The sequence below is a fragment of the Heloderma suspectum genome, chromosome 17 (genome assembly GCF_057233095.1).
Source record: "Heloderma suspectum isolate Gila_16-S chromosome 17, 16-S_ref, whole genome shotgun sequence".
Lineage (NCBI taxonomy): Eukaryota > Metazoa > Chordata > Lepidosauria > Squamata > Helodermatidae > Heloderma > Heloderma suspectum.
In genome coordinates, this window is record NC_139474.1 from 9,234,588 (window position 1) to 9,252,266 (window position 17,679).

General features: G+C 45.3%; 1 protein-coding gene across 5 annotated transcripts in view; it reads left to right on the top strand.

Annotated features, from left to right (window-relative positions):
- The first annotated feature begins 6,460 nt into the window (after window positions 1–6,460).
- The window catches only part of DNAJC4 (DnaJ heat shock protein family (Hsp40) member C4), a 45,021-nt gene continuing 33,802 nt past the window's right edge, over window positions 6,461–17,679 (top strand). For 2 of the 5 annotated variants that reach the window (XM_084823645.1, XM_084823644.1), the window contains exons 1-2: window positions 6,525–6,609; window positions 13,899–14,024. Coding sequence is in view for 1 of the 5 variants with exons in the window: in XM_084823642.1 (XP_084679768.1) it covers window positions 6,545–6,609 (65 nt within the window). In the remaining 4 variants the exon portion in view is untranslated. Of the gene's footprint in view, window positions 6,498–6,524; window positions 6,610–13,898; window positions 14,025–17,679 lie in introns of those variants that run through there. The other 3 variants (XM_084823642.1, XM_084823647.1, XM_084823648.1) reach the window with 2 other exon arrangements.

A 17,679-nucleotide genomic window follows, 5' to 3' on the forward strand; every position in this document is an offset into this window, starting at 1 on the left:
CTGGCCCCAAGTTGTTTAGGGCTGTAGGCCAGCACTTTGAATGGGGCCCGGAATCTTATAGGCAGTTGGTGCAGCTGGCATGGAACTGGAGTTATGTTTTCAGACTTTCTGGCCCCAATTAGCATCCAGGTAGCAGCTGTACCTTCTAGACAGTCTTCAAAGGCCGCCCCGTGAAGAATTAATTGCTGCAGTCCAGTTTGGAGGTAAGCAGAGAATAGATAACTGAAGCCAGGTCCAACCACTCCAGGAGGAGTAGAAGAGCATACTAGCCCTTTTTTTCTGGCCAGTTGGCAACCCCAAGTTAGGACGTATGGCAGTGCTAGTAAACCCTCCCCCCACCCCCATGCATGGGAGAATTATCAAGGCTAAATCACATGGGTTTAGCCAGGAGGCTAAGAGAATACAGAATTCCATGTATGGCTGCCAACTGATAAGAAAAAAAAGTTCTGCTGTGCTCCTATACTTTTAATGGCAACTTGATCTAGATGGCCAGATGCAGAAGAGGACAGGGTTCCTGCCCTTTTAACAAATTATGTAGAATAAGGCATTTCAGCAGGTGTCACTTGTCATGCAATAATCTGTACATATCAGTCAACTAAGCTTGTTGCAGCTTTGGAAGATGATATCACACTGCTAACATCTGTAGATCAAACTGATGTTAAAGGCAGAGGTCCAGGGAACATACAAAAGAACTTGGGAACATACAAAAGCCGAACAGAAGGAAATAACAGAAACTTACGGCGGGGCGGGGCGGCGGAGATCAAGCCATCAACTAATGCATAACGCTAAGAGCTTTTCGATATTAAATCTGATTCTGCTTTTCACCTTATAATGGATGTTGGAAGTTTGAAAGGACATGAAAACAAGTGAGCCCTTGGGCAAAGACTTATAAGATTATAGCTCTTCAATTTAATTATAGAGCAAAGGCTTGCCTGTTTGCTCTTACTACAACGCAGAATGCAATCTTTGCAGTTTAATGGGAAAAAACGTTCTGCGGTGGTGGAGAAATGAGTGTGTGATCTTTGCTGCCTGCAAAGGGTAGTTAATTGGATGGACTGATTAAAGATATTTTTTCTTGATTTAAAAAAGTGCCACTGATGAAGCAGGGGTTTTAAAGATTGTTTTTATATCAATACTTCCAAAAAGGTATGTACAGCAGGTACCATCTTAGGCTTCGCGTGGCTCCCAGTGAAGGGTTAAACCTGTATTTGGAGTGCACCACTTCAACTTGGAGATGGGGGACTCACATGGCTGACTGCTCCTCTATACAACAAACATTCCCTAAAGATTCATTCACCCTGACATCTAGTTTTCTCTGCACATAGATTTTGTTTTATTTTATTGTACGTATTTGTGCTTGAATATTCTGTTCCCCCTCAAATGCTCAAAAGATCCAAAGTCTCCTGGTCCTTTGCCAGTCCTTGCCCTTTGCTCCTGTCATTATGAAGAGTATGAAACTTAATCAAAAGAGCCTTCTGCAAAGTTGCACACAGCTGCATAAATGTGTGTTTACAGAATTTTAAAAAAAGTCTACATAGTTGTCCACAGCTGCACGGATGTGTACGTGCGCATCACCGTGTAGGTGCACGTTGGAAATAAACATGAAATGGTGCATGTTCAAGCCAGGTCAAGGAAAGCCAGGAAATGGAAGAAAAGTCACTGTCAAATCACTCCTGCAGGCTGAAAACACTTTCAGGGGGCAGCAGGGAGGGGAATGATGAAATAAATGGAATTCACAGGAACACAGCAGTTTGGCTATTGTGTTATATGGATTATGAGCGAGTGAGACATCAGTAACAGTAAAAAAAAAGTTTGTGTGGACAGGTCCTAGCTCTGTCACATCCAGAATGGCATGCCTCTCAATCCAAAATTATGTCAACACCTAAAAGTAAATAATGCGTTTTCCCCATTCAGAAAGATTTTTTAAAAATAAAATGCAAATTTAATCAATTAAAAACTCATAAATTTAATTGACTTTGGGTTCGTTCTTTTTCTTTTAGATCAAGCGACTACCGTAGTTTGACTGCCTCTGCAGAATATACCCATTTGCAATAAATCCCATTCTTGAATATTAGGAAAATGAACACATGCAAGCAAGCTGATTGACAGTTTCCCTGGCTCAGTAGCATGCTAGTTATGTCTTAAGATGAGATAAGAAAACAGCCACTGAAGAATTCATTCGGGATTCAAAAGTAGAGGAGAAAGAGAGGCTGATGGATCTGATTAGGATCACGACAGCATTAACAAGGAGATAGATGAAGCTGTCAAAAAAGATAAAGAAAAAGATCCTCTAAGGCAAAACACCCAAGGAGCTGGCTGGCCCAATGCTTTATTAGCCAAAGTGCATATGAGAGATTTATCCATTTATAGGTGCTGGTCGCTGCATGCCTGATTTTGTAAATATTTCCCCCTTTTTTTCTTTAACGACTTAAGAACCACGCTAGCTCAGACCAAGGGTCCATCTAGTCCAGTATTCTGTTCACACAGTGGCCAACCAGTTGCCCATGGGAAACTCACAAGCTGGATATGAGTACAGCAGCACCCTCCCCATCACATTCCCCAGCAACTGGTGTACATAGGCACACTGCCTCTGATACTGGAGGTGGCATATAGCCATCAGGACTAGTAGCCATTGATAGCCTTCTCCTCCAGGAATTTGTCTAATCCGCTTTTAAAGCCATCCAAATTGGTGGCTATCACTACCTCTTGTGGTCATGAATTCTACAGTTTGTGTGCTGTGTGAAGTCCTTCCTTTTACCTGTCCTCAATCTCCTGCCAATCAGCTTCGTGGGATGAGCCCACTGGGTTCTAGCATTACGAGAGAGAGAAATGTCTCCCTCTCCACTTTCTTCCACGCCATGCATAATTTTGCACACCTTAATCATCTCTCCTCTTACTCGCCTTTTTTCTAAGCATGACAGTCCCAGATGCTGTAACCTTTCCTCATAAGGGAGTTGCTCCAGCCCCTTGATCATTTTAGTTGCCCTTTTTCCAACTCAGTATCCTTTTTTAGGTGTTCTTTTAGGTGCTGTATGCTCTGGAACATCCTTCCCAAATTTGGCACCTTCCGAATGTGTTGGACTACAACTCCCACCATGCCAACCAGCATGGCTATTGGGAATTGTAGTCGCAACACTTCTGGAGAGCACTGGGCCAGGGAAGGCTGATCTGAAATAGTAGTGATATCTATAAAAGCTCATTTCCAAGGTTCTGTGATACTGCAGGGTGACTGAGTGATAGACAGCCCAGGCAGGACCCTTGGATGGCATTTCCAAGGGTCCTGCCTGGGCTGTCTGTCACTCAGATGGCATTTCCAGCTCCGAGGTGTTGTGCTCAGTGGTTACACAGCAGCAGAACCCATAAATCCTGAGTTTCATTCCAGTCCTCGAAGGAGGGGATTATGTCGGTTTGGTATGCATGAAAATTAATGTTGTTTTCCATCCTTTTGTGCTAAATACTTGCTCACCCCTCTGGCAATAGCTCCATTCAGTAAGAGATTTGCCCCCACCCCACAGGAGGATGTGTATAATCTGATTTGTAATTGGCACTAACTAATTTTAATCTCAGTGGGAACACTTCATGGGCACAGATAATAATTGGCGGGAGGGGTGCAAAAGGTATCTGATCAGTCCCTCTCTGTATTCTTACAGGGCACTATAACTAATCCATAAACTGGGGAGGCCAACTTTTCATCCTGCCCTTGTTCTTCCTTATAACGGCAGTATATATTTGTAGGCGTGTAGCTGGTGCTAATGGTGTGGGAAAACTTCCCCTGCTGAATCTTCTTTAGTTCAAAACAGCTGCTAAAGACACAGCAGCAGGCCAGGAGGTGGGGTGGTTTTTCTGGTCAGTTGGCAACCTTAGGTCCAGTTATTTATTTACAGGATTTTTACCATGCTCTTCAGCCAAAAAAAGACTTCTAGAGCAGCTTACAAAGATGAATAATGAGACAGTTCCTGCCTACATTCTTACAATCTAAAAGACACAACACAAAAAGGAAAAGGATGAGGAGGGAGAAGGAAAAATTCCAAAAGCAACATTCCAGTACCAGTTCTTAGTTTCAAAGTTCTTATAGGTGCTCTTTCTGGCAGGGAAGCTCCCTGGAGCCATTCTTTCTCTGGCCAATGCATGAGTCTAGGCTGGTCTCCTTGCTGTGATGTCTTCCTGGGTTCAGACACAACGGCTCAGAACTTTGCTCAGTGCCCAATCAAGGGATTTGTGGGCAGACTTGCAGTGGGTCTGAGCAGCGGTCCAGGCCCACACACCCGAACTCATTGGTAGCGGAGCTGCTGTCTGGCAGGAATGTGTAGGCTCCTTGCCTCCGTTCGTGCTCTACTTGTATATTTGTATTACAAAATCACAATGGCCCGGTTTGCATGTAACAAGAAGCTACCATGGATGAATCTTCCCATGGGGCTTCTAGTTGGAACAGCCACCGCCATTCTGAATATTTGAACTGCGGCAGCGGCGGGGGGGGGGGGGAGTATTGTAGTTTGTTATTACGTGCAAGCCCAGCGAGGGTGTGTTGTTGGGGTGGCTGACAAGCTACCCAGAGCCCATGGGCTGTTTTAGGCTGCTCCTGTATCTTCTCCCTGCTCCCAGGGAAGTTGGGAGCATGTAGCAATATGTTCCACTCCCTCTTTCTTTATTCTTTAGCCTCCCCTTCACACCATGTGGAAGTCCTGCCCCTCATGAGTCCCACCACCATCACAGCTCACTTGGCAACCGTCCCCAGCCCTTCTGACACTTCCACTAAACAGGGCCCATTGTAGGGGGAACCCGTCAAGAGAAAAGGGACCATTATCCTCACCCCACCGAAAGGGTGAAGTCACTGTAGCAACTTTGACAAAAGTGGGTTTTGTTGGCGAGCACCCTCTTCCCTTGGCGGTTGGCACCATTCCCACAACCTCTGTTGTTGAGCAGTTGTTGTCCCTTCCTTCCCCCTTGTTTGCAGAGAACACTACTTTCCTTGGAGCAACTTCTCACATCAAGGCAGACAGGTCTGGCAGAGGCCCTGGCATTTCCTGTCTTTTAATCCCCTGGATTGTGGTTGCATTTCATCTGCATGGTGTGTGTTTTCCGCAGAATGTCGCAAGTATGGTTTGCGTCAGTGGTTATTGCCCTAAACTGCATGTCTGGATCAGAGGCTGTGTGTTGTTCTCTTGAGATATCTGTGGCCACTAGCAGGAAAACAATCTTCAATGCGTATAAATAGGGGACAGTAGTTCATTTGAAGGAGAGAAGTACCTGATGCCACAGTCCTCAGGTTGCCAGCTTTTGAACTGGCTCCTGATCCTGTGCTTTTAATAGATAAACCTTTGGTCTGATTCAGCATGGCTTTTCTTATGTTCATAAGCCCATGGTTCTTCTCTCCCTCTATTTTATCCACACAACAACCCTGTGAGGTAGGTATTGATCAGAATGTCAGACTAGGAGCAGGAAGATCCAGGTTCAAATCTCCTCCTAGCTAAAAACCTCAGTAGGTGACCTTGGGCCAGTCACTTTGGGCCAGTCACTTTGGGACCTTTGGGCCAGTCACCAGCCAGGTGACCTTTGGGCCAGTCACTTTGGACCTTGGGCCAGTCACTTTGTCTCTGCCTAACCTACCTCACAGGGTTGTGGTGAAGATAAAATGGGAGGTGGGGAACATTCCTTGGAGGACTGGTAGGTTATAAATGTAAATAAATAAATAAATAAATGGCCCACAGTCACCCAGTGAGCTTTGTTAAGAGGGCATGTGAACTCAGGTCTCTAGCAATGGCAAAGAGTTCTCTTTCCTGCTTTTTTGCCTTCCACGCAAGTGTGAAGGGCACACAAATTCTGTAATGTTTGGGGTGGTGGGGGAGGAATAGTGTATGTATATAATACAACTTATATACAACATAATACAACTTGTCTCAGCATAGCTTTTAACTAACCACCAGCCAAATTCATGTTGGCAGTACCTGTTCTGCCCCCCACCCAAATATATATTCAGGCACCAGCCAGATAGTTCTTTGTACAGGCTTTTGAGATATTGGTTTTATCCATTTTAGTGATGGCTTCATCGTATTATGTAGGTAATTTTAGGCATATTATTTTAATGGAGTCTGTATGTTGTACTTTTAATAGGGGTTGCCAGCCACCCTGGGCTCCTTGTGACAAAAGCCCGGATATAAATCAAATAAATAATAATAATAATAATATTCCAGATATAGTTGTAACAACAAAAAAGAGGAGTAGCACAACACAGATTTAGTGCGCATTCCTATGCACGTTTAGACAGAGAAAAGGCCTCCAACTCCCAGCATCCCTCCAGCCAGCTGGAGGCATGCTGGGAATTATAGGGCTTCTTGTATAAACATGCATAGGATCGCGCCCTCAGCCAGTGGCTTTAGCTTAAAAAACCAAAGGCGCAATTCCGTGCACGGTTAGACAGGAAAAAAAAACTCCCACAATCCCCAGCATCATCCCCAGGATTACGCCCCAACCCGGACCAGGCAGCCAAAGGCGAGCTGGTAAGTGCCCGGATGTCGCCCCTCCCCTGCGAAAGGGGCGTGCCTTAATGCCGCTGGAGAAGAGGCGGCGGCAGTTCTCCGCAAAATGGCGGTTGCGCCCCGCGCGCCCACTGTAAGTTTCTATGGCAACCGCCGTGTCCCCGCTCTTGCCACGCCCCTTTCCCTCCCTTCAACGCTGCCCTCCCCCATTCCTTGGCGGGTTGGGGTAGTTTGATGTCCCTTTTAATGGTGCCCCCCCCCCACCGTGCCACCCGTTGCCGCTCTAAACTACTATTTGAATGTTCGCCTCACCATTACTGCTGCCTCATCCCCCCCCCGCGTTGCTTCTGGGACCGGTGTCGCTCCCATTTCCTACCCCTAGAAGTATCTGCTGACCTTATGGTTCCGCCCTTCAGCTTTTGCCCCCCTCCCCTGCCTAGTTAATTTGTGTGGGCTGCTAATATCGATGAGAGCTCCAGCCATAATAGAGGTTCATCAGTATCTCTAAATGGGCTAGAAACATGAACTATGGATATTGGGCTGGCCCCAGGTTACAGTTAGACCCACTGAAATCGGTGGGATTTAAGTCATGACTAAAGTTAAGTCTCGCTGATTTCATGACGAAGGGCACAATCCTATGCATGTTTAGACGAAAAAGGCCTGCACCTTTTTTCTGTCTGAACAGGCATACGATTGCACCCTAAATCTGGGTTCAAAACTGATTTGTTCGTTTGTTTTTCTGTGAAGGCACAATTGTGTGGTCAAAACTTTTTTTTTTTAGTTTTTATACTCCATGTAAAGATGTCATCTGGCCCTATCACTTCCTGGCATATAGAAGGGGAAGAAATGGAAGCAGTGACAGATTTTACTTTCTTGGGCTCCAAGATCACCGCAGACGGTGACTGTAGCCATGAAATTAAAAGACGCTTGCTCCTTGGGAGGAAAGCTATGGCCAACCTAGACAGCATAGTAAGAAGCAGAGACATCACCTTGCCGACAAAGGTCCGTCTAATCAAAGCTATGGTTTTCCCAGTAGTAATGTATGGCTGTGAGAGCTGGACTATAAGGAAGGCTGAGCGCCGAAGAATTGCTGCTTTCGAACTGTGGTGCTGGAGAAGACTCTTACGAGTCCCCTGGACTGCAAGGAGGTCAAATCAGTCCATCCTAAAGGAAATCAACCCTGACTGCTCATTGGAAAGACAGATAATGAAGCTGAAGCTCCAATATTTTGGCCACCTAATGCGAAGAGAAAACTCCCTGGAAAAGACCCTGATGCTGGGAAAGACTGAAGGCAAAAGAAGGGGACGGCAGAGGATGAGATGGCTAGATAGCATCACGGATGCAATGAATATGAACTTGAGCACACTCCGGGAGAGAGCACAGGACAGGAAGGCCTGGCGTGCTATGGTCCATGGGGTCACGAAGAGTCGGACACGACTGAACAACAAAAAGATGTAATTATGGCCACCAACTTGGATGGCTTTAAAGGGGGATTACACAAATTCATGGTGGATAAGGCTATCAATGGCTACTAGGCCTGATGGCTATATCTTGGCAGCCATCTCCACAAAAGCTGACATCGACGCTGAAATTCAGCATCGCCTGAGCTCTGCGAGTGTAGCATTCTCCCGAATGAAGCGTAGAGTGTTCGAGGATCGGGACATTCGCAGGGAGACTAAAATGCTTGTTTACAAAGCTGTTGTACTACCGACCTTGCTGTACGCCTGTGAAATATGGACCATGTATAAACGCCACTTCCAACTTCTCGAAAGATTCCATCAATGCTGCCTCCGAAAAATTCTGCAGATTACTTGGGAAGACGGACGGACTAATGTCAGCGTACTGGAAGAAGCAAAGATCACCAGCGTTGAAACAAAGATTCTCCAACATCAACTTCGCTGGACTGGCGATGTTCGAATGCCTCATCATCGTCTCCCAAAGCAGCTACTTTATCCCCAACTTACGAATGGAAAACGGAATATTGGCGGACAGCAAAAGAGATTTAAAGATGTTCTCAAAGCTAATCTAAAAAAATGTAACATAAGCATTGAGAACTGGGAAGCTCTAACCCATAAGCGTTCCAACTGGAGGCACTATGGACTTTGAAGAAGCACGAGTACAGGGCGAAAGGGAGAAACGAGCTCAACGGAAGGCACGTCAAGCAAACCCTCACCGTGATCGTCTTCCACCTGGAAACCTATGTCCTCACTGTGAGAGGCTGTGTGGATCCAGAATTGGCCTTCACAGCCACCTGCAGACCCACTGTTCTCTACTCTTGGAAGACAGTCTTGTTGTTGTTGTTCAGTCGTTCAGTCATGTCCGACTCTTCGTGACCCCATGGACCATAGCACGCCAGGCCTTCCTGTCCTGCGCTCTCTCCCGGAGTGTGCTCAAGTTCATATTCATTGCATTGGTGATGCTATCTAGCCATCTCATCCTCTGTCGTCCCCTTCTCCTTTTGCCTTCAGTCTTTCCCAGCATCAGGATCTTTTCCAGAGAGTTTTCTCTTTGCATTAGGTGGCATATTTCAGCTTCAGCTGCAGTATCTGTCCTTCCAATGAGCACTCAGGGTTGATTTCCTTTAGGATGGACTGATTTGACCTCCTTGCAGTCCAGGGGACTCGTAAGAGTCTTCTCCAGCACCACAGTTCGAAAGCATCAATTCTTCGGTGCTCAGCCTTCCTTATAGTCCAGCTCTCACAGCCATACGTTACTACTGGGAAAACCATAGCTTTGATTAGACGGACCTTTGTCGGCAAGGTGATGTCTCTGCTTCTTACTATGCTGTCTAGGTTGGCCATAGCTTTCCTCCCAAGGAGCAAGCGTCTTTTAATTTCATGGCTACAGTCACCGTCTGCGGTGATCTTGGAGCCCAAGAAAGTAAAATCTGTCACTGCTTCCATTTCTTCCCCTTCTATATGCCAGGAAGTGATGGGGCCAGATGCCATGATCTTCGTTTTTTTAATGTTGAGTTTCAAACCAGCTTTTGCACTCTCCTCTTTCACCCTCAACAACAGGCTCTTTGGATCCTCTTCGCTTTCTGCCATTAGGGTGGTATCGTCTGCATATCGGAGGTTGCTGATAATTCTCCCAGCAATCTTAATTCCGACCTCTGATTCATCCAACCCAGCATTTCTCATTATGTACTCTGCATATAAGTTAAATAAGCAGGGTGACAATATGCAGCCTTGTTGTACTCCTTTCCCAATTTTGAACCACTCGGTTGTTCCATGTCTGGTTCTTACTGTTGCTTCTTGACCCTCGTACAGGTTTCTCAGGAGACAGGTAAGGTGGTCTGGTACTCCCATCACTTTAAGAATTTGCCACAGTTTGTTGTGATCCACACAATCAAAGGCTTTAGCGTAGTCAATGAAGCAGAAATAGACGTTTTTCTGGAATTCTCTTGCTTTCTCCATGATCCAGCAAACATTGGCGATTTGATCTCTAGTTCCTCTGCCTCTTCGAAACCCAGCTTGTACTTCCGGTAGTTCTCGGTTCTCATACTGCTGAAGCCTAGCTTGTAGGATTTTGAGCATCACCTTGCTGGCATGTGAAATGAGCGCAATTGTGCGGTAGTTTGAACACTCTTTGGCGTTGCCCTTCTTTGGAATTGGAATGTAAACTGACCTTTTCCAGTCTTGTGGCCATTGTTGAGTGTTCCAAATTTGTTGGCATATTGAATGCAGCACTTTAACAGCATCATCTTTTAGGATTTTAAATAGCTCAGCTGGAATACTGTCATCTCGGCTAGCTTTGTTGTTAGTAATGCTTCCTAAGGCCCACTTGACTTCACTCTCGAGGATGTCCGGCTCAAGTTCAGTGACCGCACTATCATGGCTATCAGGGACATTGAGATCTTTCCTGTATAGTTCTTCTGTGTATTCTTGCCACCTCTTCTTAATCTCATCTGCCTCTGTTAGGTCCCTGCCTTCTTTGTCCTTTATCATGCCCGTCTTTGCACAAAACGTTCCCTTGAGATCTCCAATTTTCTTGAAGAGATCTCTAGTCTTTCCCATTCTGTTGTTTTCCTCAATTTTTTTTCATTGTTCATTTAAGAAGGCCTTCTTGTCTCTCCTTGCTATTCTCTGGAACTCTGCATTCAGTTGGATATATTGCAACTTTCTCCCTTGCTTTTCTCCCTTGCTTTCTCCCTTTCTCCCTTGCTTTTCGCTTCCCTTCTTTCCTCAGCTACTTGTAAAGCCTCATCAGACAGCCACTTGGCTTTCTTGCATTTCTTTTTCTTTGGGATGGATTTCGTTGCTGCCTCCTGAACAATGTTACGGACCTCCGTCCATAGTTCCTCAGGCACTCTGTCTATCAGGTCTAATCCCTGAAATCTATTCCTCACCTCCACTGTGTATTCATAAGGGATATGATTTAGGTCATACCTGAATGGTTTAGTGGTTTTCCTGACGTTCTGCAATTTAAGCCGAAATTTTGCAACAAGAAGCTCATGATCTGAGCCACAGTCAGCTCCAGGTCTTGTTTTTACTGACTATAGAGCTTCTCCGACCTGAGGGGCTCATCTTCCGGCGTCATCTCTTTTAGCCTTGTGATCCGTTCCATGGGGTTTTCTTGGCAAGGATACTGGAGTGGGTTGCCATTTCTTTCTCCAGCAGACCACATTTTGTCAGAACTCTCCGCCATGACCTGTCCGTCTTGGGTGGCCCTGCACGGCATAGCTTATGGCTTCACTGAGTTACGCAAGCCCCTTCGCCACAACAAGGCAGTGATCCACGAAGGGGAAGACAATCTTACTCAGTCACAAGTGATCACCATGATGATGATGAGTTCTGATGGCTGTATGCTGCCTCCAGTATCAGAGGCAGTATACTTCTCAGTACCACTGGCAACGCAAGTGGGAGGGTGCTTTTGTCCTCATGTCCTGCTTGTAGGGTCGTTTGTTTCATTTATATTCTGCCTTTCCTCCAGGGAGCCCAAGGCAGCATTCATGGTGGTCCTCCTCTCCCTTTTATCCTCACAACAGCCCTGTGAGGTAGGTTAGGCTGAGAGTCAGTGACTGGCCCAAAGTCACCCAGTGAGCTTCATGGCCAAGTGGGGACTAGAATCCGGATCTCCTGAGTCCCAGTCTGACACTTTTGTTTGTCTAAACATGCATAGGATTGCGCCTTAATAGACCTTTCCTCCATTACTGCTTCATAGACACTCACTTCCACCATTGGCGGTTGACCTTTGGCAGGCTATCCCGTTTTCCCATATCGATTGTGGTCCTGCCACTATTGCCCTCGGTTGCAAGCTGTCTGCCTGCCTGTCCATCCAACAGAAGTAATTGTTTGCATGGGGAGATTAATATTTATATATAGTGATATCACTGTACATGGAGAATAGGTGAAAGTCAGGACCCTGCCCCAGGAGCTTACTGTGCAATCCTGTAAATGTCTGCTCAGAAGTAAGCCCCGCTGCGTTCAGTGGTGTTTACTCTCAGGAAAGTGGGTAAAGGATGGCAGCCTTACTATTTAGATTTTGACAGGAAAGGCATGGATAATAAGTGGCATATGTGAACATCATTTGGAGGGATGAGATTATACTGGAGCCCAAAGGTTTTCTGCCTCCCTTTTCTATATATGGAATAGAGGAACAGAAACCTTTCAACTTCCAAGTAATCTCTGTGGGATGAGCAAGTCATACCAAAGGAGTATAAAAAGCCAAAGACAAAACCTGTCTCAGTGATCTGATTGCTGTTTTCTGTTGCTGTACTACTTTTTCCTTCTTCGTTAAATGCCAGGAATCCTCACCGCTATTTGAGAGTCCTAATTTTTTTTTTTTTAACTGCATGGAAGCCTAAATTTGGGCTTAAAGTGCATGAAAATAGATGTGACATTTGTAGGTCAGGTTGAGTTTGTCAGGGATTGTGACGTGAAACAAGCATTTAAGAGAAGCTGATGACATTCTTTAAGTGTATGGCTTTTTTGTTTTACTGCGTTTGGAGATAATACTTATTTTTTTACTATACACACAGAGTTATGTCAGTGTTAAGCACTTTAATAGCATCTGTAGGCACAGTTCTGTGATATCATTTAACTGTTCCTGGGGTTTTTTCCAGTTGTACAAATTGCATTTAGAAAATTGTTGTTTATTCTGTTTGCAGGAATATGTTACAGGGTAGATTTAAATCCAAGGCTGTGATCCTGGGCACAGAACTAAACCTAAAATAGTATAAATGCCCCGCCCCCTTTCACAAATGGTATCCTTAACTGGCAGCCCACCTTCTTAATTTCCCCCTCACCAGTTAATTAACATGGTGCAATCCTAAATCCTACAACTCCCATGCCGGCTGGGGAATGCTGGGAGTTATATGACCTTTTTTCTGTCTAAACATGCATAGGATTGTACCTTTAAAATATTAGTTGATCTACCAATCTAAAGTTTGCAGCTTTGCTGTAAATACATGCTCCACCCAACTAGGGATGTAGGAATCTGTCTAGCCCAGTACTGACAGCACTGACAGGCAGTGGGTCTTCAGGGTTTCAAGCAGGATTTTTTCTAGCCTTATCTGGAGATGCCAGAGATTGAACCTAAGACCTTCTGCATGCAAAGCAGGGGCTCTACCACTGAGCAGTGACCCTTTTCTGTCTCTTTTTGGGAGGACTGAAATTGTTCTCTGGAACTCTGGGACATATATGCACATTTTTCTTCCCTCACTTTCTCTGTCTCTCACTTATTTACTCTTTGGAATTTAAACCCCAGTGATTGTAGTTTATGTTGGCCCTTCCATCAGTCACAGATTTTGATTTGCACTTTACTATGACACACAAGGAGATTTTTGTTAAATTGATAATACATTTTATTAAAAAGCTCACTAAATCTAGAGGATGACTTTGTGGGATTGTTTGTTTGTTTATTTAGCAGCACTTCTTCCTTGCTTTTCTACTCTGAATGCTTCCAGAGTGGCTGATTAAAACCAACAATTTAAAACTACAGTTGTCTCATGAAAACAACAGAACAGGATAGAGCATTAATGACAGTGGTAATAAACTATATTTTAGTGTATTGTTGGCTTTTTATATTTTAGATAGATAAATAGAGAGATAGATAGTATTTTTATTGATATACTTGTATTTTGTTTGCTGCCTTCGGTGGACTTGGTTCAGAAAATGTATAAATATTTAAAATAGATGTTAAAGATATTAAAAACCCATACTGGCAAGATAAAACAATATCAGTTCCTCTAAAACTCCTGGTGGGAAAAGTGGACTTCACCTGATGCTATAAAGATAAGAGTCAGTGCCAAGTGAGCCCCTGTGAGGGTGGAATTCCAAAGACAGGTTGCCACTACTGAAAAGGCCCTCAAGTCACTGTATGCTGTATCTCAGGTGGCAATGGAACCCGATGAAGGGCCAGTTGCTGTTGTAACATTTAAATATGCTGTCCAGTGACACCGTACCGTTTTAATTTGTGCAGTGCCTTTTAGTCTTCATCAGCAAGAGTCACCCTTGCAAAGAACCGCTGTGATGTTATTTCCTGCTCTCTAGTTGTCTCCAGATGGAAGTTGTTGAGAGCACTACCCTTCTCATGCTCTGAAATAAGGTATGTCAGCATGATTCCCATTTCAATGAAGAGAAACTGAGGCTGAGAGGATGTGACTTAGCCAAAGCCATCAACAGAGTCTGTGGCTCATGTGAAATTTGGCCTTGGGTCTCCCAGCTCCAGTAGCCACTGACATTGCAATTCTGTACATGTCTACACAGAAGGAAGCCCCACTGAGTTCATTGGCGTTTACTCTCCAATAAGTGGGCATAGGATTGGAGCCTGAACCACACTGGGTTTGTCAGTGAATGACTTGTGGGGCAGGTGCTGGAAGCTTTTACTGCCTCATGTTTTTAGCCATTGAATTTACTGCTACGAAAAGAGTTTTAGGACAGGGCTGGGCAGCCTCTTTCAGCCCGGGAGACAAATTCAATTTAGTCAAAGCTCTCAGGAGCTACATTCCAGTGGTGGGCATGGCAAAAGGAGTGGGGCCAAAACACCAAAAATAGCAGCATACTGTAGCTTAAAACTCTTACTGCCCATAACTAAGCCTTAGGAGAAGCATTTCAACCCTTTAGAATGGGGGAAAAAACTGCAGAAAATCAGGGAAGCTACCAAATGATAGGTGGTTGGGGAAAGGGGGCAGAGCATGGGGAAGGGGGCGTGGCTTTCTGGAGTCCCCTGGGTCCCCACCCCTGGGTCAGGAGACCATTATAGCAGTGAATCACTATACAGTAGGGATTAGAAACTAGGCCCCCCTGAGCCAAATCCAGTCCTTTGAGAATTGCTGCCCCCCCGGGGGGGGGGGTTACCAACCCAATCCAGAGGCAAAAGAGAGGTTTGGAAAGTAGCATTTGTGACAGTGGGACTTGGCAACAGGCCCCAGGGGTTTGGAGATAAAAAATCAGGCCCACAGCCTATCAGTCCCTTTCCCCTTCTTCAACTGAGGTAGAGCTAGTGGCTGGCTACGGCTGTAGGTACCAGTTGGTCTACCTCATAGAGCTTGCAAATGATGATGACAGTGATAATAAGAATGATAATAAATACGAATACTTTATTCAGTACCTCAGATATATTATGGCAGTGAGACAAATTAATGTAGGGTTTGAATTGACCCCGTTTGGCTCCAGATGATGCCATCAGATAGGAACAGGATGGGACCTAAAGGCCTTCTTAGGCCCGGCATCACACCCAGCAAGGATAGGGACCTTCCTGTCTCCCCTTGCATGGCAGGTCGTGGTTTTTTTGTGGCTGTGCACCAAAACGGCATTTGAATTAAATATTTGTCCTACCTCCTCTGCCAAGCAGGCCTGGCCTACACGTAGATGGGAAACGACCAACAGACTCCCTGCCTCCCTGTCCTTGCCTCCTTTGAGCTTTGGGGAGGAAGGGCAGGAATCGAACATAGCAAACAAAACAGTATTGTTGTCCAGTTGTGCACCTTGATGACCAAAGGGTAACTGAGCATGCTAAACTGCGAACACCTGCCATGTGACATCTCTCTCAAGTGCTGTACAAACACAGCAGCAAACAGAGGCACAGAGGCCCCTTGAGGGAAGGCAGTACATCCGTGGGTGTATCCCACCCCTGCCTCTTTTTTGGGGGAGGGGGAGGGCAGTGTTAGCTCTCCCATTATAAGTTCCTGTTCATGATGATAAGGGTGCTTATGACAAACGTCTGCCACACTTGGGCGTAGTATGATGGCTGCCCCTCCTGCCTTTACAAAGGAAGCTTTCGGGAAGCAAGCCAGCTGCACCTAGTGCCTGTCAAGATCCTCACAGTTTGAGGCTGGGTCTTCCCTTCATAAGCCAGGCAGTGAATAGAAGGTAGAATCATGGTGTTAGAATCATTACCTTTTAGGCCATCTCGTTCATCCTCCTGCTTGATGCAAGGAAACCAGAGCCTGAGCATCCCCTGTCCAGCTTTGGCTTGAAGACCTCCAGTGAGGGAGAGCCCACCCACACACTAGGCTCCATTGCCAAACTGGTCTTACAGTCAAGAATGCTCAACCAAAATCTGTCCTCCTGTAACTTAAGCCCATTAGAGCTAGAGCTTCTCCACAGAAGGTTAAAGTCCCACACCCTTACCGGGGGCTTCTGGTTCCTGATTCCTTGCGGGATTAAGATCACCTCCTTTATATGTGGTTTTTTTCTGGGTTTTTTCTTTCTGGGCAAGTTCTGTATGTGTCATTGTGTCATTATACAGCTACTAGATGGCACTGAGATAAAGTGGGATTCTAGAAATTCACTGGAAATTTATCACGCTTCAGAGTGTGATAAAATTTCTTATTGCATTATCCCCGTTGAGAATTACGCCGCTATAATGGCAAGAAAGTATGGGAGGGGCCCTGGAGGTTGACGATGTCATATAAAGAATCCACAAAAAACTGTGGGTGACCAATCACAAGCACACAATAAAAGCCTCATATAGAAATGCCCTTAGTTCTGCCCTCTAAATCAGTAGCAAAGAACATCTCTTCACCCTCTTCTGTATCACAGCCTTTAGATTCAGAGAATGCTGTTATGTCCCTCTCAGGCTGCTCTTCTCCAGGCTGAACATACCCAGTTCCTTCAACCTTTCTTCATAGGACTTGTTTTCCATACCCTTGACCATCTTCACTGCCCTCCTCTAAGCCTGTTCCAGCTTGTTTATATCCTTCTTAAAAGCATTGATGTGTGCCAGAAAAATTTCTGGAGTTTTTTTCCAGTGTGCTTTATTTTTCCACAGAAAATTTTCCAGTTCATAAGTTCATTAGTAGCATTGAACGGATGCCAATTGCATATACAATATTAGGCAAGTTTGGCGGTTTCACGGTTGTAGATGAGTGGGTGTCAGTATATCATGCACAGTTCTTTGGATTGCTCACATTTATTAGGGTGCAGTCCTGTGGTCTGCGCCCTCACTGCTTGGGAGTCCCCGACCTTGGGGGTGTAAAAGATTCCTATGTCCTCCTGGGCTGAAGCCAGCAGGGTGGGAGGAGTGGTGGAGGCAATCTTTGCCTCCCCATCATCCGTCTGTGATGATTTTTGCTAGATGGGCTGAAAAGGAGGGGGATAAGAGGAGGAAGATATCTTGTATCCTAACCTCTCCTGTCTCCTTCCCTTCCTGTCCACTGGAACACTCCCTTTCCTCCTCCTCCTTGGTCATTTTTCTGCCCTTGGAGGGCAGCTGGCGCGGTTCTTTCCATGCTGGCTGCAAGGGGCAGGGGAGTGGGGGCGGATCTCCGACTCTCCCATCCAAGGTTGGAGCACTGTCTCCAATCTTGGAGTGGTTTTCCAAGCCATCCTATGGTCTCTGGATTGCTTTCCAGGGACCATAGGATTGCTCTCTTAGAGCATCAACAGTTGATAATCAACAGCTTTCAGGGTTTTTTCCTTAAACCTAAACAATGTAAGGGATTGTAATGTAATTTTTACAAGTATCCCCCCCCCAATTCTACATAATATAATGTTTAAGCTACATTAAGCGTGCTTTAATTTCCTCCCCCAAAATATATCAGACCAAATATTTATAGTGTAGTGGGACAACAAATTAACATGGATGCTTTTTTTTAGCTTTGTTGTTTACGAAATGCAAGTAAAATAAACATTCTAAATTACATCACTCTCTAGGGCAGCCTTCCCCAACCTGATTCTCTTCAGATGTTTTGGACTTCAACTTCCATCAACCCCCAGCCAGCATGACCAATAGTCGGGAGTGCTGGGAGTTATAGTCC